Source organism: Poecilia reticulata, chromosome 15, assembly GCF_904066995.2.
Source record: "Poecilia reticulata chromosome 15, P_reticulata-male-v2, whole genome shotgun sequence".
Classification (NCBI taxonomy): domain Eukaryota; kingdom Metazoa; phylum Chordata; class Actinopteri; order Cyprinodontiformes; family Poeciliidae; genus Poecilia; species Poecilia reticulata.
Window position 1 is genome coordinate 5,586,186 of NC_088844.1, and position 26,512 is coordinate 5,612,697.

The 26,512-nt window shown below is 37.0% G+C and overlaps 1 protein-coding gene across 1 annotated transcript; it reads left to right on the forward strand.

Annotated features, from left to right (window-relative positions):
* The first annotated feature begins 253 nt into the window (after positions 1 to 253).
* cdh1 (cadherin 1, type 1, E-cadherin (epithelial)) lies at positions 254 to 26,268 on the forward strand. Its single transcript, XM_008428998.3, has 18 exons — positions 254 to 614; positions 3,041 to 3,146; positions 3,577 to 3,665; positions 4,850 to 5,047; positions 9,283 to 9,417; positions 9,592 to 9,747; positions 9,985 to 10,132; positions 16,312 to 16,484; positions 18,845 to 18,973; positions 20,693 to 20,878; positions 21,046 to 21,296; positions 21,444 to 21,586; positions 21,834 to 21,925; positions 22,893 to 23,028; positions 23,361 to 23,579; positions 24,928 to 25,058; positions 25,269 to 25,418; positions 25,506 to 26,268. Exons 1-18 carry the CDS (start codon positions 564 to 566, stop codon positions 25,716 to 25,718), a joined length of 2,706 nt encoding a protein of 901 aa, XP_008427220.2. The 5' UTR covers positions 254 to 563; the 3' UTR covers positions 25,719 to 26,268.
* The last annotated feature ends 244 nt before the right edge of the window (positions 26,269 to 26,512 follow it).

Sequence of the window (26,512 nt, forward strand, 5' to 3'; positions counted from 1 at the left end):
GTTATTGTTCTGTTTATATTTACATTATGTTCACATGCTAAATGCAGATTTAAAGGACTGATTTGATATGTGGTTAGTTAGAAATAGGATTGTGATTGTGTGCGTGTATGTGTGGGAGACAGAGAGAGAAAGAGAGAAAGAGAAGGTGGGGGAGGGGATCTTCGTTGGACAAATTGTCAGTTAAAGGAAATGAGACTAAATGGAGAGCAGCTCACCGAAGTTACACATGGCTCACTGTCTATAGTGAATCGGATGGATGCCACAGACCGCTATCTTATGTAAATCTGCGAGCTTGTCCTGAAGAGAAAAGTAATCGAAACTTCTGGTTTCTCCTTCCTCAGGTGTGGCGCTTTATGACCATATGAGGAAGCCGGAACGGGGCGCACCTGTGAGCTGACGTCACACTGAGAGTACCTGAATCAGCTCGCGGGACTGATCACATTCAGACGCTGAAACTACTTACAGAGTGCAAAAGGGGAGACGCTACGCACCGGAATACAAAGAAAGTTGTTTTTTCTACGTTTTAGCTACCAGAAGGATTTTATAAGCGGCTTCAAACACAAATGGGGACCGCCTGGTTTGCGGTTTGGGGCGTTTTATTCGTCATTTTCCAGGTAGGACTTTTTCCCGCTGTTTTGACTTTTATTTTAAATATTACTTCGACATGTTTTGCTATTTGTTATATCTGTTATTTCTAATGTTACTGTTTATTTACTTGTGTGGCTATCCTGTTTTCCAAAGAGCGTTTAAAAAGGCGTTTAGGTTGGTAAATTTAATTTGGTTTTAGTTACTGCTTCTTGTGGATGTTGTGGGTAGCAATAAGGAGGTTCTTGGGGTGAATGTTAAGAGTTAAAGGTGAAGGTGGATGAAAACTATCCTGACTTCACACACACACACACACGGTTGCTCTAAACTAATTGCTTTATGGATAATTGTCGTTGCGGTGTACAACGGTGAAGTAGTGCCTCGCCCTGTTTCCGTCGGTGACGTTGACTGCAGGCTGACTCGCCATGTTGGATTTTTATAAATTAAAACTGAGGTCCCTTCAGGTTCTTCTTCCACAGGGCATATGACGTCACTATTGACTTTAAAACTGTAGAAATCTGTTGTTTGGACTGTTAACAATCATTGTATAGCACAAATTACACACACTCGAGATCTTCATAAGCTGTAAAAACATTTCAAACATGAGATTGGAAAACAATAGCTAATATTAAATGCGAACAATGGTTAGTTAACATTGTTTTTTTTTAAAAAAAGGTTTAAGCTGCTTTTGTGTGAAGAAAATATTTGATAAAAATTGAAGTTCTTTTATAAACGAGATATGAAGTTTTTATTGCAAACAGCTTTATAGTGGAAGGCATTCTGAGAGGCTGGCTGTATTGTTGAGAGGCTAGTGTATTGTTTTGTTTTATAGACCTAAAACACATTAGAACAAGAGGGGATTTGCAGTTGATTCTGTTAATGTTGTAAAAAATAATTAGAAGTCAGTCACTAGCTGTTGGTAATGAAATTTACTAGAGTCTGTTTACTAATCCAAAACCAATGGTATGGTTAGAAATATAACCTGTATCTACATTTGGGAATAAGATTGAATGTAAGAATTTTGTTCTGTTTAGTTTCACAACTGGATGAAATTGAAAGGAGAAACTGATACCAGTTCGTTTGGATTTTGAAGCAGTATTCAGTTTTTGAGCTTCTGCACCTTAAGCAAAGATGGATAAAGAGATCTAATTAAAATGGTGAATTAAAAATTCTATCAGCAAACTTATTATTGCAATACATATAAATTAAAAATGTTAAAGTTGTAAATCCATATTGCCCAACCTATTAAACTGACTGTAACAAAAATCAATAATTTAATCTATTAATATTTTAGGTTATTAAAGCTCTTTTACCTTTCATAGATCTCTGTTAGCAGTTTAGAACCCTGTAGATTTTCCTAATAAATGGGTTGCTGTGCAAAGCAAGGCTGTATTTATATGCATGTTATTTGCTTGTAATATAGATTCCCAAATTATCAGTATTTTATTTTTGTAGGTACTGACTGCTGAAGACAAAACAGAAGCTCTTGCATGCTGAAAATAAAAGGATAATTTGAACCTGTGTAATGCGCTGCAGATATTATATTTCTACAGCCTAACAAGACTGTTATGCTTGTTGCTGTTTCTTCTGTAGAATATTTGTTACTTATCAGTCGTAGTAGCTGGAACATTCCTGTAACGCATCTATAGTGTCATCTATGCTTTTGTTCAACTGGCAGATTGATTTTTTTCTTTTCTTCTGCTCTTTGCGGATATATAACAGACTTGGATCACAGCTGATGCAGTGTTTGATGCATTATGCCTCAGTCACATCAAGCCACATAGTAATACAAGAAAGTTGTATAGCTGAAAGAAAAAAAAACAACAAACCTAACGATGGTCTCTTGTGAAAATGTAAAGGGTTAAAATCTACTAATGCCATGGATATGAACATTTATTTATTTATTTTTTTTAAATGGCTGAAATCATCTGGAACTGGGCTGGCAGCTTTTAATCGCTGTGGCTAGTTTGTCACCTTTCTGTAACTTCTATGCTAATGTTTACCTACCAAAAGATAAAGGAACTTTTGACAACTTCAATATCTGACTTTTAAAAGTCATGACCATTTCTTTTGATAATCCTGAGGCCTTAGAGTTCATTCTGACCACCTCTGAAACATGGCTTCAAAAAACACAACTGTATCATCTGGTGATTGTGAGCACTTATTACTTATAATATCTTAAAATATATTTTTACTCTCTAGTCCTGAAGCTATTTCTCTTGCGTTATTAAAATGAAGATGTTGACACAACATTCACTGTTAAGCACTTTCTGTTTGAGCAACATGTTGGCCATTTCTTTGCTTTCTCAAGCTGTCCTAAAATAAATTCTGTTTCGTCCACCATCATTTGACAATTTCCCACTACCTTAGAACCATTAGTAGTTGTGTGTGTGCATTCTGCTGTTACACACCCAGGATTGCAGGCCTGAATGAAATGCTCATTGTCATCTCCCAGGCTGTGGCTGCAGAGGAGTCATCATGTACGCCTGGATTTGAGTCAGAGCTGTTAATATTCAAAGTGACCAGAAAACACCTGCAGCAAGGCACACGACTGGGCAAAGGTATGGTGAGCCTTTCATGAACAGAATATGTCAATGTCTCATTTTTATTGCTAGTATTAACTGTTTCTAATAATACTGGTTTTCTAGCTTTGAAGGATATTTTTTGTGAAGCTATTGATTAGTTATTCAGTTCTTGTGTTGTACTCATTTCTGCAGCTCAGGGAATCTTCAGTCAGGTTTCTACTTGTTCTGCTGGCTTTTCAAATGGTGCGGCAAACACTGAATAAAAGCTGGCACAAAGTAGAGTTAGGTTCTGGGTTTGTCTTGTGTACGTACTATTGCTTATTTGTTGCAACATTTATTTTAGCTATCACTTTGTTTGACTTGTTAACCTGCTGTTACAGCAGAATCATTTTATATTGGGCCCTGATTGTGATAATCCATGCACTATTTCTGTTTGTGAACATTTGTGATTTTTGTTCATTTCCAGTTGGCTTCAGTGACTGCACGGACCGCACCAGATTTCTTTTCAGCACAGATGACAGCCGCTTTGTGGTCCAAACAGATGGCTTGGTAACGGTGAGATATTCAGTTTATGTTTACATAAAGATCCTTACAGGTGCACAAGTTACAAAATGTTACATATTTGAGTTTCAGTACTGATTCAAAAGTATGGGGTGATGCAACACTTCAGGGTAGTTTGGGGAAAAAAAACCAAAACACTAATATCACATTTTTTTTCCATCCAACCTTTCGTAAGCCATTTTGTTTCATTTGCCTGCTGAAGTAGGCATACCCCTTGAACATTTTCTCATTTTGGTTGGTTGGAACCTCAAAACAAAAAGTATTTTAGGGAGCAAAATAGAGCATACTTGGGAAGTGAACAGAAATACTGCATGGTTTTCAGTTATGAACTGTGTGGTATGCTGTTGTATTAATATCCCTAAATAAAAACCAATCCAATCAACTTTCTTCAGCTAATTTTTTTGCAGTCAAAAATGCTTTAAGTGTAAAGGGTAAAAAAAAATTAGCATGCACAGTGAGTATATGTATTGGCTGAAAATTACAAAAACAAACTGTAGAATGAAGTATTCCTCTTGTGGATTTCAAAATTGATCAAAATAATACAAGAAAATCACATTTTCGGACAGGCTTTTAACACCCATCCCCTGCCACCCATGCTCTAACGGTACACTAACCCTGCCTCAGACACAGTATTTCCTTTGAATTTAGAAGCTCAGTACTTCCCCCTAGGGGCTACAATGCCTTACAATCATTATTATTATTAAAATGTAGTTCTGTAAAGGTGGCAGAAATTGGAATTAATAAGACATCTGTGTGAATACTATCAAAAAAGGCCACTATAGCCAGAAAACCCTCTTAAACATAGTATTGACAGCTACAACATCCTGACAGCTATCAGAAATATTTGTGGATTTAGTTTAGCCATATCTGAACACTTTTTCAAGATATATAACCTACCTGTTGGAAACACTTTGTGTGGAAATGCAACTCAGCCTTTATTCAAGTCATTTTGAACTTTTCTGAAAATAAGTTTATGATATGCAGGTAGGTGTTGACAAAATTACAATGCTAAGTAAATGTTTAAAAGTAAGATAAAAAAAAATCAACCCTTCTTGTGAGGCTGCTAGTCTCAAGCTTAAGAAAACAATAGATTTAAGATTATCTTCCTGAGGTCCTATTTTTCAAACTCTGTTCTGACATTGTGCTGTGCTGAAGTTACTGTGGTCTTCCTACTCCAGGTAAAGAGACAAGTTGTCCTTCATGAGGGTCACCGGGACTTTTTCATCCACTCCTGGGACTCACAGGGTCAGAAGTTGACTGTATCTGCCATGGTGCTGTATGATGGACATCATCATGGGAATAACAATCTGAATACTGAGCATCACCACAACATCCAGCTTCATGATCAGATTGAGGTGGACTCAGCCACTAAACAGGTAGGAAAGGCATAGACATGGGTCAGAAAATGTATTTTTTTTTCCCTTTTTTTGTTGAGCATATAAAATCTGACTACTGACGCACTGTTTCTATAAAGTATTCACCCCCTCCAAAATTTTCCCCTTTTAAATAAATCATGATGAACATTTTGGCTTTTTTGGCAAAACCCCATTAAATGTCGAAGTGAAAACTGATTTCTACAAGATCACAAGTGATTGCTTAAATATTCACCACCTTTAAAGTGATTAGCACAATTTAATTAGAGCTCAGTAAAATCCTGGAGGACAGTTGGTTTCCATCTGCCAGACAATGACATTTTCTAAAAGACGACCAAAGGCATCCAGCTAAAGCAGTGGTTCTTAACCTGGGTTTGATTGAACCCATGGGGTTCGATGAGTCGGTCTCAGGGGTTTGGAGTCTCTGCCGCGGAGGTAAATACACACTTGTAGAGACTTTTCTGTAGGTCTTCGTGAGTTCTAGAAGAGGACCAAATTTTATGCCTCCACAGGTTAATGTGCACAGTGTTTTGAAAGTTACAGAGTGACACAGCTGAGCTGTTTCTGTTATGATTTTCTTGACAATGTTAAAATGCATACATTTTATGTAGGCCTAATGCGTCCACCAAATCTGGTAAGTTTTCAGATATGTTTCGGCCTCCAAAAGCCAATTCATTTGACTGAAGCATAATGAAAAACGGAGATTATAAAAGGCCACAACAGTGCATGGCTGGTCAGACCTAAATATAAAACATCCAACGAAGTGAATACTTTTTATGGGCTCTGTACTTGGATAACCCTCACTCTACCTGTGATGTGTTGAACAAATGCTTTTAATGCAGAAATGTTTTTCTGTGAAACACTGCTCCTTTGTGGCTGTATTTAACATAATCTGTTTCCATACTTTTTTGTTAGTTTGTACTGTCTTCATGTCCCACTTTTTTTTTTTTTTATGACTGATTCATTTGAGCTTTTGGCTCAGAGGAAATGTAAATTAAGAGCTTCATGTCAGACTGCAATTCTTAAATTTGAAGTCAGGATGCATTTGTTTTTCTGGAAGCCATTTCATTTCAGCTGTTTTCTGATTAAAATATATTTGTTTCGGTAACACTTTATTTGAAGGGGGTGAATAAGACTGACATGACACTGTCATGAACATGAATAAGCCTCCATGAATATTTATGACTGTCATAAAGCGTCATTCGGTAAATTACGACACTTTTAATACAAAGTTGACAAAGAAATCATTACTGATATAAAGGTATTACTGATTGCACTTTAAAAATTTGGTAACTTTATGTTATTAAAGGTAAAGTTTAAACGGTAATGATTTCTTGGTTAATGTCAAGTTATCATAAAGACATTTTGTATAATGTCAACTTTGTATTAAGTGTCATAATTTACCGAATGACTCTTTATGACAGTGGTCCCCAAACTACGTCCCGCCTACACATTTGGTCCGGCCCCTTGAACAATACCAGAGAGGATTCAGATTTTTTATTTATTTTTTCATATACCGTATTTTTCCGGACTATAAGCCGCTTATATGTGGATTTTTCTTCAACCACCAGGGAGCTCTTTAGCAGGAAGTGAATCATTGGAAGTCAAAATTGGAAATAAAAGAAAGCGCCCGTTTTCATTTCGCACATGCTAATAGCAGACACAAAGGATCAGCACTTTTACTACAGTTACCGTTCGGAAACTACTGTAATCAGTTCAGTTAAATCTAAACTTGGCAACTTTTTCTTTTCCAACCGTAATAAATGTGATGCTCAATTGACCTATTTTGGGTGTCTGCCCCGCTCTGCTGCTGCATCGTTGTGGAAAACCTGGAGTGGAAGAGATATATGTGGCTTAAATGTGCATGTTAACTGTTTTTTTTTGTTGTTTTTTTTAAACTTTGGGTTTGCGGCTTATAGTAAGAAAAATACGGACTATAATCCTTCCTGGATTTTTTTTTCTGTGAAGAACCCAGAGAGGATTATTTGACTGTGCTTTCTGGAAAACACTAAATTTTTACATTTAGGCACACCTGCAATCATCACACTTTTCCTGTTACAAATTGACTCCGGCCCCCCACCAGAGAAGGGAAAAGTTATGTGGCCCTCACAGGAAAAGTTTGGAACCCCTGCTTTATGACAACAGTCCTAAATATTCATGAAAGCTTATTCATGTTCATGGTATGTAGGCTTGAAGAGCTCCGGCCGGGGGCCGGATTTCCGGCTTTTGACAAACAGTCCGCCTCAACCAAACTATAGTCTCCGGGCTTAAAGAGCTCCGTCAACAAAGATGTCTGCCAATCAGAATTCTAGCTCCCGTGTTCTTGACCAATGACTGTAAAACGGTTTGTAGAAAACAAGCGCATGCGTTCGTTTTGGCGGTTTAATCAAACGCGATATGAAAGAAAATGGAGTTTGTCTCACCCAGTAAAGAAACGTGTTTACTTGAGAAAAGATTTAAAAACAAGTGGCGCTGGGCATGGCTAGAGGAAAGGGGACGAGACGGGAAGTTGGTGGAAATTTTTGCAAAATGGGGGCGCTGGGATTCCTTTGGGGGGCGTTTGGTCGAAGGTAAACTTTACACCTTACAATCACAACAATACCAGTTTAGACTTTGAGCAACTTGCTAAAACTTTATTTTGTAGCATTCATTTTATAGCATTAACACCGGTGCTGTAAGTGGTCCGGTATGAAACTGGTGTGATGGAACAACAGAACCACAGCACTTTTAAATTTCAATAATCAAGAATACCGAAATTGTTTGTTTTAAAAAGTTTGTCAGTCTGCCTTTTCCCCATCGATGCGGTTCCCGACCGCACTGCACCATACGGGGTTAAAAAAAAACAAAAAACGAGGCGCATATTGCGCAAAACTCTAAAACAGAAGAAGCGGGACATAAAACGGTGCGACGAACTGTGAATTATGGCATAAAAATGGAGAACCCAACGCTGAACAGTGAAAAATCAACACATGATGTAAAACGCATGACGATTCGGTGGCGCAGCAGGTGATGAGTGAAGATTACTGGTGGTCAATAAACGATAAAATAAATCTAGCAACAGGAAAGAAACTAATGTGGACATAGCAATAAACCAAGAGAGGATAATACTAATCAAAGGAAACTAAATGGAAATGAATGAAGAACAAAATGCAAGAATAAACTAAGAAACTAAAATAAATACAGAAGAATAAACTGGTATTGCAAGACCTTTCAAGCAATACTTAATACAGAGAACTGTATGGCAAGAATAAACAGACACTATTTCCAGAGAAAAGGTAAAAATATTGTTGAAGTGCCATGGGTTTAAGACCATATCTAGTACTTAGAATAAATATATCTTACAGAACATAACAGTAAATAACTTATCGCTTATTTTTATGTTTTTAATTAGATTTGATGTATTTATTTCTTCAATATTATTTTTTTATGTCAATGTTAATGTCATGTGGCTGTTGACTCCATGACACTTTCAATTTGACTCATTAGGATTTTATAAAGAACAAGATTTGTTCTTTGTAATTTCTGTAAAACTATATAATCAATAGACAGGTCTTTGTAAAGATATAATCCATGTTTCTTCCTCATATTTGTATGGCATTAAAAGGACCTAGAACTTTTGTTCTTCCACTGAAAGCTCTGGTTTGCACAGTAAATGCCATGAGGGGGAAATTTTATGGATGATACTCTCATGTCCCATTCTCCTGAAGGCAGCACAGAGCTGCACCACCAGAAACGCTGAAAAGAAGAGCTATGATTAATGTAGTTACAGTTCTATCCATGTTTTAATGTTGCAGAGCTCAGATGTTTTGCAAATAGATCAAATTTAAACTGGCATGTTGTACATCTTTTATCTGGTCATTTTGTGGAAGATTTAACAACTGGAAAATGGTCAAAGAACAAATCTTTTGCACTCTGGCTGCTGTTAGGCCTACAAATTTTAACTTGAATATTCATTGCATTTTTCGTAGACGCCTGTGAAAATAATTTCTATTCCCATGTTCTCTGGAAAATTATCTTGATAAATACAGAAATTAGCATAAAAATCAAAACATCTACAATAGTGATAGTAATATTAATAATAAAATAATAGTCAGTGCAAAGTAGCCTACACATTCTTTGTTGGGGGGTGTTGAGGGACCTGGATGTTGCATGTTCTAAATTACTTGCAAAAGCATTGAAAGGACTCTTATTTAATGTTGACCTCCGCCTTCAAATTAAGTGTTACCTTTGTTTCTTAGGATGCTCCACAGGCTCCCATTCTGTATTTCCCGAAATCTAATCCAGGACTGAAGAGGAGAAAGAGAGGCTGGGTTGTCCCTCCTTCGAATGTTGCTGAGAATTCCAGAAAAAAGTTTCCTGAGTTTGTTGTTCAGGTAAGGAAATTAATATTAATGCTTGTGTATGTATGAATGATGCTAGAAAAATGACATTCAGTGTAATTTTATTTGCATTTTAAATTATACATTGTACTTTAAGATGTATTCCTCTATTTTTTTGTGCTTTGCTTAAACATGTCTCATTATAACTTTGTGGTCTGTGTTGTCCAGATTCGCTCTGATAACGATAAAACGAAGAAGATCATTTACAGCATCACTGGTCCTGGAGCTGATCAGCCTCCTGTTGGTCTTTTCATCATGGACAGAGACACTGGTGATCTGTATATAACAGAAGCACTGGACAGAGAGAAAGTGGACAAATACACGGTCAGTGTTTTCTCTTGGAGCTTTAAGCCTGTTTGTTAAAGATGAGACTAAAGAAAGTCGAGAAACAATTTTCTGAAACAATTCTCAAGTTTACAAAAAAATACTCAAATAAAAATGGTCATCTCTGTTTAAATACTGAATATAGTTTATAAAATGGGAAAGATAAAATATACATTTTCTTGCAACATAAAATCAAAGAGACCATATTCTAATATGTTGAAATTATCGTTCTTGCAGCTTAAAGCCCATGCTGTGGTAGCAGGAGGTACTACAAGTGCAGAGGAGCCTATGGAGATTGTAATCAATGTAATTGACCAGAATGACAACAAACCTATTTTCACTAAAGCTACCTATACGGGAGAAGTTCCAGAGGCCTCGGAAAAAGGTAAAGTCCCAGGATTCAGATAATGACAATGCAAAGAGAAATTTTTACTTTTTTCAAACTAAATTATAAGTATTCTTGGAACTTTTGGCTGGAACCTCTAAACAATGTTAAAAGTTTTGTGGGCCTGTTTTGTATGGCCCACAAAACAGTGGATCTAATCTGCTTTCTTTTTTCTTTTTTTTATTATACTAAATATCAAAATCAGGATGTGACTTTGATATTTGACTGATATTTCACAGTGCATGTCTAAATGTGATCCACCTGAGGTGGATCACATTTAGCTTACAGAAAGAGCGCCAAGCCACCAAATAAACCAAAAGTAAACTGACTAACATTTTTGGTTTAGGACGGAGATGTGACGACACTCGCTGTCTTGCACAGATGTGGGCTACGTCCAAGATGTTTTGTCACAAAACATTTTTTTTCCCTCCACAATCTTGTTTATAGTAAAGGGGCTTAGATAATAAAAAAAATCCAGTATCTAATTCAAAGTACACACAGTGCGAACAGCTGCAGGACTTTATAAAATGGCAATCACCTACACTTGGGTGCCTCTAATCTTTTAAATATATGCATTTAAACTGCTTATAAATAGCTTTTTTCTCTTTCTTATTCTGAATTGTTTCTGAACTGTCCATGCTGAGTGGAGCCTTTACTCCTCCAGCCTCTCTCTGCCCTCCATCTTCCCTCCCAGAGCTTGTAGTTTTCGTCAGCAGTCTTCAAACCATTCTCTGCTATAACATCTGTCTGCGTGTTACAAAACATCCCAATTAAAAACAAACGGAAAGTATCAAGTTGTATTTTTTTGTTATTTTCACTCAATTAAAACAGGACAGCACACCTCAAACAACTGCTTATTAACTTATGACCAAGATTTCACTCATTAAACGATGGCACATAGAACGCGTGTCTTCCTCTTAGACAGTAGTTACTGATCAGATTGGTGCATTTGATTTAAGCATTGGGGCATTTTACGCAGGTGGTACACAGATATAAAAGAATGCTGCTTGCACTGGGACAGGATGAACAATAAACCGCTTAGCATTCAGAGACTTCAAAATAACACAGTGGGAATTTTTAATTCAAGCAAAATCGAAACCTGATAAAAGTGCAGACAACAATTACTAATTTGTTCAAGAGAAAAAACGGTAATGTTGAAGTTTATATTTAAAAAAATGCACTTGTTTGCTGTGGTGGTGCAGGGGTTCAGCACCACCCAAATATGGAGGCCTTAGTCCTCAACACGGCTGTCACAGGTTTGATTCTCAGCCTAGGGACCTCTGCCGCATGCTTTCTCCTTCTCCCATAACCCACTTTCCTGTCGATTAACTCTCAAATAAAGACCACTTTATTTGAGAGCCAAAAAATCTTTTTTTTAAAAAAAGTGCATGTAAATACAGGTAAAGTTACTAATATTCAAAGTAACAAGTACCTCATTACTCGTTAATTTAGCTACTTTGTGATGAGCAAATGTCCAGCTCATCATAAAGAAAATAAGAACATATTGGCCTCAAACATTTATAAATATAAAAGCAACACAAAATATTGTGTATTTTTAATGGGACATTAATTTATAATATTTTATCTAATGGTTTTAAATAACCGACTCCAAAACCTGATTTCCTGTTAAAATTTAGTCAATACAAATCATAACAAGAACCTGATAAAACTGACATTTACATTTGTTAAAATATTTTTCAAGTTTACCATGTATGATAAAGCTGCTGCCTTTCTCACACTTATAGTTAAATTGATGCGTTAAGTACAGCGAGGGGTTTTCTTTTTCACAGACTTTAACTTGAACTAAACTTAATAGATTTTTCTTGCTCCTCTGTCTTCCCATTGATGTCACACCATGAGATCTTAATACAAATCCAGCTGAAAGATCAATGCTGTTTTTTCTGGTGTTTTATTATATTTTATCTTAACTCATTAACAGATATAATTTCAAATGTAATAACTTTATTTAAAACAAATTCAAGGAAAAGTAAAGTTCATGGTTTGTAAACAACTTAAAGGAAAATTAAACAAATTGTAATTACAGCAATAAATGCAAATGTAACTAATTACTTTCCAACCCATAAGGACCAATATATATATTTTTTTTCCACATTGTGAAGTGCTTCTACTTCTGTGTTATCCATACAGGCAGCCTATGGTACAGTATAACCCTGGTGGAAATTTAAATATACTAAGCATGTTAAATCTTGGCGTACTTAAAGCCAGACTAATCATCATTATACTTCAAGTTAGTTGAGGATTAGTTAACTTGAAGTATATTATTTTGGAACAACTAAATATGTGTTTGATGTATTTTAATAGTAATTGTAGAAAATCACAATTTAAAGTGTACCATGACATGCTTTTTTGAACCAACTAAGGGTATACTTGGTATGCTTTAAGTATATTGCTTTTTATGTAAAAATAAAAATGCCTCATTAGTATATCTTAAGTGTATTATTTTTGTGATTGAATTACATTTAAAATATATGTAGAATGTATTTTAAATATGAGCATTATACACTTTATATATTAGTAGTGTGATCTCAGTATGCTCCAATTACACTTTTGGTTTATTACAATTCCTAATGAAGTACAATTCCTAATAATAAGACATTAGTTATTTAATGTCTTATTATTCTTTGCCACTTTGTACATTACATTACATGCTTCATGCAAACATATCAGGCTAGCAGAACACAGAAGGATCAATTACAACAGTTTTCAGGTGAAACGCATTACTTTGTGTTCAATATATTAATATTTTTCAAGAGTACATTGAAAATATACTATCAGAGAATTGTACAAATTGTCAAATATTAAGTTTACAGAAAATATGCTTATGAAAATTGGTACAGTTAAAAAAAATAAGCACTTTAGAGGAAATGTGAGAAATACTTCAAGGACAGAGTATTTAAATTCATTCATTCATTTTAATTCGGTGTCGCATTACTCCAGACAAACTGACATTTCTCCTTATGAAGAGTGAGGATCAACGACGGAACATTCCCATTCACTGCACTTTGCAGGAACCTACAAAAAAGAACAATAGAGCAATTCAAAAGAGAAAGCAGTTGTATGTTAAAGAGTCCAATAAAACAAAGAAAATTCTAAGACTTACAACTTTAAGACGTTGTGGACTTGCTATGTATAAGGCATCAAAACTGATGATGTTTGGGACCAGATGCCTGGGGTGAAGAAACATTTCTGGGTGTTGTCTTTGCCTGCATCTGTTAGAAATAGAAAAAGTGGTCCGCAATATCATATCAGTTGATGCTGGCCTTAACTATGAATATTTTTTAGATGTGGACTTATCCATCCGTCCATACATTATCTTATCACCACTAGCTCCCCCCTCACCATCTTGCTAATCCTTGCAGGGTGGTGAAGGGGGTTGGTGGTGCCCATCTCCAGTAGTCATCAGATGAAAGACTGGGTTCACTGTGGACAATGTATAAAAAAGAAATGGTAGAATAACGAGGGGAATACATTTTGTCCAATTATTTTCAAATCATGTTTATTAAGGACTTAGTGTTGTAAACACATCAGTTTTTGCTGTTAAAAATGTAGCCAGTTGCTCAGTTAAAAACAAACGAACAAAAAGGTCCTTACACCATGAAGACAATGTGGTGGTTCATTCTCAGAAATGGTTGGTGATCTGGTGGAGCCAGAGCCTCTGAGACAGGAAAGTCTTTCAGGGAATGCCTGATTCCCTGGTGGAAACTGCCCTTTATTCGAGTTTCACAAATCCTTCTCTTGGTTTTAAATATTCTGTTATTAGTTGAGAATAATTCACTCCATGTTTGAAGAGTCTAGATGTTGTAGTTTGGTCAGCTGATGTTGTAGTTTGGTCAGTTAGGAATCGCCCTTTAGCTATTTCCCGAATCAGAAGCTGCAATAGGAAACCAAAGTTGGCGTCACCTCATTGTTGGAGAGACCTGTAGTGCTGTATTGGGTACACCATAAATCCATTGTTATGCAATTCATGTTCTCTCTTTGTGCACGGCTCTCTTGGTCCATTAGTTTATCCTCCAGTTTTATCTGTAACTTTATTATTTTAGTGACGACATCCTCAATGTTCAAAGTCCTTTTCTCCGCTTTTTCAGTCCAACTCTGCCTCATAAGTCTGGCGTTCATCTTTAGATATTCTTCTTTGTCTTTCCCCCAACTGTCCATTATTTTCCTGTCAAAAGCCTCTTATATCCTGTAACCCCATTACCCATTCAGCCATATTCCACTTTTCAAAACCAGACCACACATTAGCCGACAGAAATCCTTGGTATAACGGTTCAATCAGGTTTGTCGTGGCGTCCAGGCACATGGGCACAAAATAATGGCTATAAGACCAGTTAACTAAGTTTTAAAATCAGGCATTAATCAATGCTTTACTAGAATCTACCTGTGATGCATGTGGCTAGAGTCAGTGTAAAGTCCTGACTGAATGAAAATCAGTCACTTTGGCTTTGTTGTTTAGTTTTTATTCAAGTACGTTTTTTGTTGATTGAGACCGAGAATCCATTAACACTGAAACTGATTTAATTTTGGTTCCAGTGTTATGTGTTTTTGAAAATAAAGTGGATCTATCCATGGCAAGAAATCGCATGCATTATTAGTTATTTCCATTAAATCGGTGTCAAAAGGTCTTGAAACAATGTTATCATTTATTGCAATAATTTTTTAGACAATCGTTCTGCAAAATTTATCGTGACAGGCCTACTTCCAAACATACAAAACGAAACATTAGATTCCTGTGTTTTTGGAAATGTAAAATCTTTAATAAATAACAATGTTCTGTATTTTGTTGGTGAGAATCGGTAAAGTTGCGCAAGTAACCGTGAAAGAGAAGCGTATATAAAGATTACCTGAAGAATGAACATCAGTTGATAAAATCCAAAACTGATGCAGCGGCGTTGTGTTTTGAGTAGGAAGACAAAGAAAAACTCCCAGCCGGAATCCGCGGCACAGTGAGGATAGATAACAACGGCTGATCATTTTTATTAGCAACAGTCAAAGACCTGCTTCTTTTTAAACAGAATATAACATTTGCATGTCACGTGGGCAGAATTTGTTTTACATTTTCATTTCTTATGTTTGTTTCATGCCATTTTCTTTTTTCTTGATTGTCTTTTCTGTCTGTCCGAAATAAATAAATAAAATGAAAATGAAAGAGTATCAGAGACCGAGAGTACTATGAGATCCTGGCAGTCTGAGAGGCAACTACTCAGAGAACCAAGTAGGGGAATAGCGGTGCTGCGTGGCTGCAAGGAGTTGGATCACTACGGGGTGAGGCGGAGCCACTACTTTAGCAGTTAGAAGAAAGCAGCTTATAGCCACAGCTAACTCCGGGAGCCAAGGTAGAAAAGCCTTTTTCTCCATAGTCCAAAAGACTGCATTTGTGGATGCATTTTTATTCCAAAATGCAGCAACAATGTCCAAAAGAAAAAAAACATAAGTGCAATCATTTGCATATTGAGAGTCTACAGAGGCTGATAATCTCCCCACTCTGCTCCTGGATTACAGTTTAAACTTTTGAGTTTTATGTCAAATTGAACTAAACTTTAATTAAACATGAATTAAATGACTGAAACAAATTTTCTTACTACATCTGTGATTCATTTTGTCCAGCTGCTTTCTGTTAGACTGTCCAATCAGTCAGGTATTGTGTAGTTGGTGCTTTTAATCAGTTTTCAGTTAACTAAATTCAAGTCTGTGGAACACAAAATGTCACTAAAATCGTAAAAATGCATTGAATCGCAGCGAATTGTATCGCTCAACAAATATCTTCATACAATAATTTCACCATACGATGTGTATCGCTACACCCCTACTTCGAAGCATAAGTTTTGGAGTATTTCGCTGACCCCTGTCTCTTTTCACCTCTTTGCATACATTCTTGTTGCTTTGATGGGGCTTTGTTTTCAAATTTTTTAGATATTTTGGGAGCCCGTTTACAGCGTGGTCATTTACGTTGACACTCAAATCAGAAGTCGGTGTCTGCTTGTAAAAATAATGAAAATGTTAATTGTTTTAAAATAAATCCTTTACTGATCTAAAATAAACAACAAAAACTTTGATATTGATGCTAAATTATCTGGAAGTGGGGAGCTTCTTAGTTCATCTTGCCTTCACTGTTAAATCTTAATAGCTGCTTCTCTGACTGTTCGTTTCCTCTTGATTAGGTACTGAGGTGATTCAGGTTGAGGCCACAGATGCTGATGATCCAAATACTGACAATGCTGATATTGGGTACCGTATAATGAGTCAGAAGCCAGAGCAGCCCAGTCCCAACATGTTTACCATCAACCCAAAAACTGGACTCATCAAAGTCAACGAAGCTGGGCTGGACCGAGAGGTGAGAATTCTGATAGTTTTGGCCAACCTGACTAAAATCAGAACTGGTCTACAATTAACATGCATTTTTCTTATGAAATGCAAAGATTTGAGAAGATTATGTAGAGTTTCAAAAGCAGAAGTTGCTGTCAAATTTTGTATATGCCATTTTAGTTGAACTCTTTGAGTGAGGTTTGAAGCTTAAAATTAAGATAAAATTCTTAATGTTGTACTGTTTTTATTAATTGATGAGGTGTAGATCTGGGGGCCCCAAACTTTTTCCTGTGTGGGCCACACAACTTTTTCCTTCTCTGGTGGGGGGCCGGAGTCGGTTTGCAACAGAAAAAGTGTGACAATTGCAGGAGTGCCTAAATGTAAAAATGTATTGTTTTCCAGAAAGCACAATCAAATAACCGTCTCTGGGTTCTTCACAGAACAAGTCAGGAAATGAATAATGACACTATTAATGAAATAATAACTAAATAACCCTCTCTGGGTTCTTCACAGAACAAGTCAGGAAATGAATAATGACACTATTAATGAAATAATAACTAAATAACCCTCTCTGGGTTCTTCACAGAAAGAAATCCAGGAAGGATTATAGTCCATATTTTCCTAACTATAAGCCGCAACCCCAAAGGTCTTTTTTAAACCAGTAAACATACTAGAGATGTGCTGATCAGATTTTTTCCTGCCGACACAGATACCGATCACCCATGAGGGCCGATCACCGATACCGATCACATAATTATTTTTTTGTCATAAACACTACCGGTTACATTATGTGGAAAAGGGAACCATGAATTCACCTTAATTTGGACAAAAACTTGTTTTTAATAACACCCAACACCCAACATTTGAGTCATAACAGGTCAATTAAATATCACATTTATTAGTCACTGGAACTAAATCATGCCCTATCCAGGCTATTTCACAATTCAATGTTGTCGGATATTTAAGAATATATCAATCAATAATTCCCAAGAATAAAAACCCCAAGAAACAAAGTTACAATATTATTTCTAAATATTATGGTCTATCATGCTGAGATTTATACCTTATAATTAACTGAAGTTGACATGAAAAGATGAGGCATTTCTTTAAAGTACGAAAACGGCAGTCTTTAGTTGGTTCTTCATTGAAATATAAATTTTTCGGGAAATGCACTGAGCACAAGGTTATTATAATTATCAAGAAAATATGCTGGATTATATCAAAAGTGTATTTATTAAAGTTCATTACCTACGTCATTTTAATCAGTGCCTGAGAGAGCAAGAGCTTCTCAACACCATCTCAGAAATTTTAAATTACAAATCAAGATTGTGATTGCTGCAGAGATGCAATGCGCTCATATCGTTCTGTGTGTGCAAAGAATACTGGAAAAATTAAAAAAAGACTGCTACTGTTTTTCAGAAAAATTGCAGAAAATTGGTTACTAAATGCTCACATCTGCCACTTTTGCAATGTACAGCAAATGTATAGCAGTCATGCGATTGCAGTTTTTTGACCGATCTCTCCTTCCAATCTTTAAAAATTCTGACCCGAGTTGACAACAGTTAAGTGACTATTGCTAACTGCAAACAAGCAGTTTAAATGGAAGATCCCACTGGGATGACAGTGGGATATTCTAGGAGCTCCTAGCTTAATGTTGCATCGGCTTCCATGTTGTGAGTGGATGACTTCCAATACCTCTCTTGACAGCTGAAGCATATCAAGCTGCCAGGATGTCTGAAGATGAATATTATTCATCAGGTCACAATATAAGACTGCTGTTTCTGTCTTATAAAACCTTGGTCTTCGGCTCTTCACTGAGATCAGCTTCATGCGGCTCAGCAAACAGGGCTACTAGTAACGGATAACTACTTCTCTAATATTAACACAAGTCATTCCTTCAGTTTATAGCCTTGTAAAATCCCTCCAGCAAGTCAGCAAGGTTTAAAATTGAAGCCAACTTACCTGTGTACCAACCTCTGGTGTCCTTTGGGTTTGTGTTGTTTCTGTCGGTTGGTGTTGCTCCACATGCACAACTGTTCTTGCTCTTCCTGGTGTCCAACATTTCCCCCACCTCACCTGCAGTGTCCTGTATTAAAGTCAATGTTCTAAAGCATACCTGTTGCAGACCTAATTTATGAATTGGCATAATTTCATTAAATCTTTTTTTGTCATGTCATTTCTCTACTTGAAATCTTCTGATATGTTTCTCAGAATGAGCTCTGTACAGTTTGTTGTAGCCTAAATACTTTCTAAACTAAGTTTCTCTTAAAGGCATCTAAGCTCTGCAAGTGATGAGGATTGAATATTTTGGGAAGATAATTTCCTTCAGTTCAGTGACTGCAAACTACAAGTGTCCTGTTTAATTAAAGTCAGCATTTCATTCAACAGAAAATCCCTCAGTATGAACTGCAAGTACAGGCAGCTGACATGAACGGAGAAGGTTTGACTGGATTTACCAAAGTGATTATCAAAGTGACGGACAGCAACGATCACGCTCCAGTCTTCACACAGTCAGAAGTAAGTAGAACACCACGTATATTTTATTAAGACCTGTTGTTACTTTGTTAATGTGTTCCTTTGTTTGAAGGTCTCCATTTATAAATTAGTTGCTCTTAAAACACAAATATTTTTTAAAATGGAGGACCATTTTACTCAATTTTTAAAAATATTTTCTGTTTTATGCCTGTTTTGTTAAAAAAAATAATAATTTTTGATGGAGAAAAACCTAAAATATGCAATATTTCTCAAAAATAAACAGCAAAATTTAATCTTTTTGATGTGAATGTTCCAGCCTTGACCAGGTAAAATATTAACAGTATTGATGTTTACGCATTATTTTTGGATTAATGAGTTAAAACTGACACACTTTACATATGTGACTTGAAACGGTACATCTTACAAAAGATGTACTTCACTTCACTGCGGATCAGCTTCGTCAGCCCAATACTACTGATGGGAGACGGATGGTAAATAAAGGAGCCATCCCTGTGTTATTTCCATGGAATCACTTCTGTATTCAGCCTGAAAGAGCAAATGTATGGGAACGAGTGAGCAGATCACAGCCAGACAGCTGAGCAACTGATCCGCCTGTACACGCTGCTGTTAACACCATCCTATTTGAGCTCTTCACAAGAAGCATGCATAAGTAATAAAACACAATAACACGGAGACCTTAAGGAACACGGCCATATTTTTTCTAAAAGCAACAACTCCCAACCTGAACAGTCATCCTGCATATTTTAGTTCTCTCCCTCATTGTAGTAACAATCTCTTCAGCAAGTCAGTGTTCTCCTTAGGCCTTCTAATGAGCCATCATATGATGCAGGTGTACTGAACCAGGGAGGGAACTAAAACATGCAAGATCCCGGCCCTCGAGGACCGACTTTGGGGACCACTGATGTACATCATTAATTGTTGCCTTGGGCAAACCCTGCAAACACCAGTGTAAAATGCCATTTTCAATTGACTGGAAACGACAGAGCTGCTTAACCCTGAATGTGGAAGCAGACGTGCAAAGAGCCCGTAGGAGAGCGGTCTCTTTCTCTTGATAAAGAAACTTAAACAAATTTAACTTTGATTGCCAGCTGCACCTATACAAAGATGCTACACCACACATGGGCCTTTCCTGTGATAGAGAAAACATATACAAAACATACTTCATTTTACGCACGCACACACACATAAAATACATCACATTCACACCATTCCTTTACATCATTGCCAACACACCAGGACTACTTTTTCCCCATTGAAACTTGATTGAATAAATGCACTGGGCCTGTGGTAACATCAGGGAGGTTATCACACCCAAAACAAGTTTTCCTTGTATTTTGAAGGCAGAATCTTGGATTAGTATGGTTTTTATTGAAAAGTTATTTTAAAATGCTAGAATAACTGTCCACTGAAAATATGTGGTTATAATAGCAGTCAATGGGACCAAAATGAAACAAAAGGTCTTGTGTGTGCACAAAACGCATATATTTTGTTCTGCATAACTTATAATCACAGGGACAACAATTTTTTAAAAGGAAACTTAAAAGTCTTGGTCAAGTTCCATGGAATTAACCTTTAATCTGACTGAGATGTTGAGAATCAAAGTAGTAAAGCAGGATGTCCCATTTGGGTCAGCCAAGAATCCCCAGGGGTTAAAGGATGAGTTGTGTATGCAAATGTGTGAAGATGAGTTGGAATTTGTTGTGGTGACCAACCTTAAAAATGTTTTCTGTCTCCTCTCAGTATACGGCCACAGTTGAAGAGAATAAAGTAGATGCTCTAGTTGTTAAGATGCTGGTGACAGATGGTGATGAGCCTCATACTCCTGCCTGGAATGCAAAGTTCAGCATCATTGATGGCGATCCAGGAAATCTGTTTACTGTGAAAACAGGAACAAACAAACAAGAAGGAATCATCACTACTGCTAAGGTAAGAGGACCAGCAGGTTCTGATTGTTGGACCAAATTTAACTATTGTAGAGCTTTTTTTTTTTTTTTTTTTAAACAAAATTCAGCTCCTATTACATTTATGATCTGAAGTTCACCCTGAGCTGTTAATGTCTGAGTTGACACTAAACCTTTCTTCCACTAAACCAGGGTCTGGACTTTGAGAGAACCAGTAAGCACACTCTACTGGTCACAGTGGAGAATGAGGCTCCTTTTGCTCCTTCTGTTCAATTGGCCACTTTCACTGCTACAGTGGTGGTGACAGTGGAGGATGTCAATGAACCTCCCATTTTTGAATCGGAAGAGAAGCATGTTTCCAAAAGCGAGAACCTTGCTGTGAACAGCCTTGTGGTGCAGTACACAGCTTCTGATCCAGACACTGGACGCAAACAGAAAGTCATGTAAGGAACCTGAAAATTCTACAACTTGAGGAATATCAGAATGCATATTCTAAATTTATATTGTAGATAAATACTAATCTCTTCATCATACTGCTTGCAAAGTCCTGCTTTGTGTTGTTTATATCAGTTTTTGTCATTGATGTTCAGGTATAAGATACTCAATGACCCAGCTGGGTGGTTTGACATTGATAAGGATACTGGCATGATAAAAGTGAAAACCGAAATGGACAGAGAATCCAGCTTTGTCAAGGACGAGAAATACACAGCCCTTATTGGTGCATATGATGATGGTAGGTGTGAGATTTGACAGTCTTAATGGTTTTGGAAGAAATCCTTATGAATCAGTGCAAGTTGAAAGGAATTTAATAATTTGAGCTAAAACTCAAATCATTAAGTATTTGAATAGAATATCATTACCTGTAGCAGTTCTGAATTTCTCACTTTTTATTGTAGAGATTTTCTACTTCTTCCTGATTGGATCATTGAAGGGTCAATATGACTATTCATGCTTCACTACTGTTTCTTCCATGTCTCCAGATCAGATCCCAGCTACAGGAACTGGAACGCTAATCATTAAACTTGAGGATGTCAACGACAACGGCCCAGTTGTTGAGGATCGTTCATTTCAAGTATGTACCCTCCACCCAAACCAGGTCCAGATAATTTGTTTTGCTCCTACCTTTTTTTAAATGGGTGCAAAACGAGAACTACTCTGCTTCCTGCTTGCTCTGTTTTGATTCCGGCTGATTACGTCATCACCAAGCATAGGGGCATTACTACATACTTTCTTTCTAAGGCGTATGTGAACACACCATGGGCATCCACCCCACAGCACCCCCCATCTCTTCCCTCCAGCCCCAGGTTTAATATGTCCATACAGCTTTCCCTTATTCATGTACTTATAAAATACAGTAATTCTATTGTGAAATTTTATTTCATTTATAGAAATACGAAACAAATTACGTCTTGTATCGTTCAATACGCAACATTCAGCAGTCAAATATAGGAAGATTCTGTATTTTAGGGGACGGTGGCAACCCTAAACATTGACTATACTTACCTACTGTCTCAGTCATTTTGAAAAGCTTTTCTCCAATGTCTTTAACCCTCTCCATGTTTGGTGCCCCAAAGAGCTATTTTTTTTTTCCTTCTGCTGCTCCATCTTTACCTCACTTTTGTCAAGTGCACTGTATACAACAATTCAGATTTAAAAAAGAGGGGGAGGGAATAAGCGCGGCTTCGGAGGGGTTCACCCCCAAAAGACTTATGTGGGAGTAGAGAGCGACGCGAGAAGAGGTGTAGGAGAAGAGGGACATCTGATCAGTGCCGTTACTCTATTGATCATTTCATACATGCACAAACAGCTGTTAAATACAGAAAATGCTGACAAGAAAAAAATTTCCCCACATCGTTTTAGTTCCCCCTCTAGTGCTGTGCCCCTATGCGTTGCGTACAGTGCATCCCCACTTCTTGTGCCACTGACCAAGCATCACCTCAGTTAACCAGTTTGACTTAATTTTCAGTTGTTGAATAAAAAATGACAAATATACTGTAGCATAATCCCATCAGCGGTTTAAATCCATTTTGTTTCCACAGGTGTGCAACAAGAAACCAGCTCGTCAGCTGCTGACTGTAACAGATAAAGATGGACCAGGCTTTACTTCTCCATACAGCGTCCTCATAAAGGACTCCTCTACTAAGAATAACTGGACCGCTGAGATGAACCCCAACAGTATGTAAACTAGGAATGAGTGATATGAACTAACAATTATATCACAATGTGTTGCTTTTATAATGGTGATGTAAATGATTCCAAAGACCTGTTGAATTTTCTGCTAATCTGGCAGACCGAAGCTGACCAAGCCAAAGTTACGTCTGCAAATAAAACCTGCATTAACCTGTAAATTAGAAATATTGCTTAAAGATCACCTGAATAAAACAAATCTAAATGTTTGTGTTGAGAATGTAATAAAGCTTTATGAAAAGAAACTTGTATTGACAAAACAATTGGCAAGGTAGGAATTAGTTTTGTAACAGTGTTTATTGTATATTTTTCTTTTTCAGAAACTGGTATTTTTCTGACTTTGATCCGTGAGCTGGAGAGTGGATTTTATAAGGTGATCATGACGGTTTCAGACAACCAGGGCCTGCCTCAGGTCAGCACAGTCACAGTTGAAGTGTGTGACTGCACTGGAGAAGAAGTGAGCTGCAAACAGATACGTGGTGCTGGTTCCAACCTGCCAGTGATCCTGGGAATACTTGGTGGCGTCCTACTGCTACTTAGTGAGTTTGAGAATTTACCACAGTTCTAGATGAATATGGGTTATTTCAATGAAAGTTGGTCTGAAGAAAAATTGCTAATGATTTTGATCAGTGGTCCCCAAACTATGGCCCGCGGGCCGGATCCAGCCCGCCTCCACATTTGGTCCGGCCCCCTGAACAATACCAGAGAGCATTCAGATTTATTTTTTTTCATATACTGTATTTTCAGGACTATAAGCTGCTTATATGTGGATTTTTCTTCAACCACCAGGGGCTCTTTAGCAGGAAGTGAATCATTGGAAGTCAAAATTGGAAAGCGCCCACTAAAACAGAATTAGGTTTTAATAGGGAATTGACATTTGAAAATGTTGTTGATCAGTTAAATAGCATTGAGGGGAAACATTTTTTTTTATATTTTTTTTTTTATCATACTGGGATCATGAGAATTTGAGGTATCGATATTAGGATTCAGTAAGTTGCCGTTGAAATTTAAAGAAGAAAGCGCCCATTTTCATTTAGCACATGCTAGTATCAGACAGGAAGGATCAGCACTTTTACTATTACAGTTGCCTTCGGAAACCACCGTAATCAGTTCAGTTAAATTTAATCTTGGCAACTTTTTCTTTTTCAACCCTAATAAATGTGATATTCAATTGACTCAAATTGTGGCTGTCCGCCAGCCCTCTGCTGCTGCTGCATCGTTGTGGGAAAACCTGGAGCGGCAGAGATATCTGTGGCTTATATGTGCATGTTTACTGATTTTTTAAATTTTTTTATTTTTTAACTGTGGGGTTGTGGCTTATAGTCCGGTGCAGCTCAAAGTTCAGAAAATACGGACTATAATCCTTCCTGGATTTTTTTTTTCTGTGAAGAACCCAGAGAATGCTATTTGATTGTGCTTTCTGGAAAACGATACATTTAGGCACTCCTGCAATAGTCCCACTTTCTGTTACAAACTCCCCAATAGAGAAGGGAAAAGTTATGTGGCCATCACAGGAAAAGTTTGAGGACCCCTGGTTTTGATCTTTTCAGTCTCTAAATGACAAAGTTCAACTATGAATTAACTAAAAGAATAAATTACTGAATTTGCTACTTGAAGAGAGTCATGTCAGATATTTTCACTTTGAAGGTGACATGAGCTACTTTCGTCTGGATTAGTTTCTCAGTTGAATGCTGGTCTCCCTCAGTCTTGACTGGAGTAATTATATGTGCAGACTTGATGAGGTCACCCAGGACATATTTTGGTAGTATCATTAATCTACTTTTCCAGTGTTTAAAGACACACTCAGTCCATAGTGGTCACCTTCCAGCTTAATGGGATTAATTTGCTCTTGAAATGAAAAATCATGTCAGCTTTATGCTCTTTCAGTGCTGGTCCTGCTGCTGCTGCTGTTGGCAAATAAAAACAAGCCAAAGAAGGAACAACCTTTACTCCAAGATAACGATGTCAGAGACGACATCTTTTTTTATGATGAGGAGGGAGGTGGAGAGGAGGACCAGGTAAATGCTGCTTATATAATCAAGATTTATACTCTGGAACATTGTTTACATGTAATATTTTTTACATGGGGCTGATGACTATAACTGTTCATGAGAACGTATTTAAATCTTACTTCACTCTCAACGAGCTCTTCTGGTGGTTTAATCCAGTGACTGTTTTCATGACTTGTAATCTAAAAGGAAGCTTTATTTTGCATTATTCTCCATTAGGACTACTTTGATCTGGGTGTTCTTCACCGTGGTTTGGACAACCGTCCCCATGTGTTCAGGGATGAAGTGGCTCCAGTTTTTCAGTCACGGCCTGTTGTGTACAAACCTCGGCCCGCCAACCCAGAAGATATCGGCGGCTTCATTGATGATGTGAGTTGAACACCCACTAAAAAAAAAAGTACTTTTGTTGAAAAATAAGCCTGTAAGCATTATAACGCATTTCACTCTACAACACAGAACCTGAAGGCGGCAGATAACGACCCGACTGCTCCCCCCTACGACTCTCTGCTAGTGTTTGATTATGAAGGAGGCGGTTCTGAAGCTGGAAGCATTTCGTCTCTGAACTCATCGAGCGATGGAGACCAGGACTATGACTGCCTCAGCAACTGGGGCCCTCGCTTCAAGAAACTGGCAGACATGTACGGAGGAGGAGATGATGACATGATGTAAATGTATCAGTACTGAGGAAAAGTAGCCGCATGAGTTTAAGTGTGCTGAAGTACTGACATCAGTGAGATGTTTTGTGAATTTTAGTTCAGGCTCATTGGTAGTTGAGCCACAGCAGAGTTTGGTTTTATGAGTTTTCTCAATTGGAGGTCTTTCTAAGCCTTTATTTTTATTTTTTTTTTAGGCTTGCCAAAAATTTTAGTTTTTTTTATTATTATTTGTATCTTACTGGTATGGTGATCTCAAGACACTGAAAATTTTGTAGTATCAATGGTTTAAAAAAAATAGTGTGAAGCTGGTAAAATAAGGTACTTTTTATCCTTTTTTTTTTCTTTTTTTGTATACTGTTTTTATATTTCTGTTTCAAGGATAGATTAGTAACATTTCAGAAATCATATGAAATCCTGGTAGCCAGCCTAAGGCGAGTCGACCTCTGAACTACATTTGAGTTGATAATAAATGCCTCTTTTACTGCTTTAAATCTTGATGCAATAATTTCTGATGTAAAAGCTTAAATGTAATGTTTTACTTTTATATAAAGTTATACATTTTAGATTTGTGTGGCGTTTGTCTTTTCCACAATAATTACTTTTATTGCAACAATCAAGCCGTTGGAACATGGGTTTTATTTTAACAATGTTTATTAAAAATCCATTAGAACGACTTTTTCTGAACTGGGTTCTCAAAGGCCCATAACTAATGATGGCAAGATGAAAACTAAAAAGTTCCCAAAGAAATTATTGGAAAACTGCATTGCAGCTGTGGCTTTGACATCAGCATGTGAATCTATGCATCAA

Excerpts from the sequence above, each read along its gene's own strand:
- cdh1 (XM_008428998.3), top strand. The coding sequence starts at position 564 with ATGGGGACCGCCTGGTTTGCGGTTTGGGGCGTTTTATTCGTCATTTTC. Across the intron at positions 9,748-9,984 it reads AGAAAGTGGACAAATACACG|CTTAAAGCCCATGCTGTGGT; the intron begins GTCAGTGTTTTC and ends TCGTTCTTGCAG. Across the intron at positions 10,133-16,311 it reads TCCAGAGGCCTCGGAAAAAG|GTACTGAGGTGATTCAGGTT; the intron begins GTAAAGTCCCAG and ends CCTCTTGATTAG.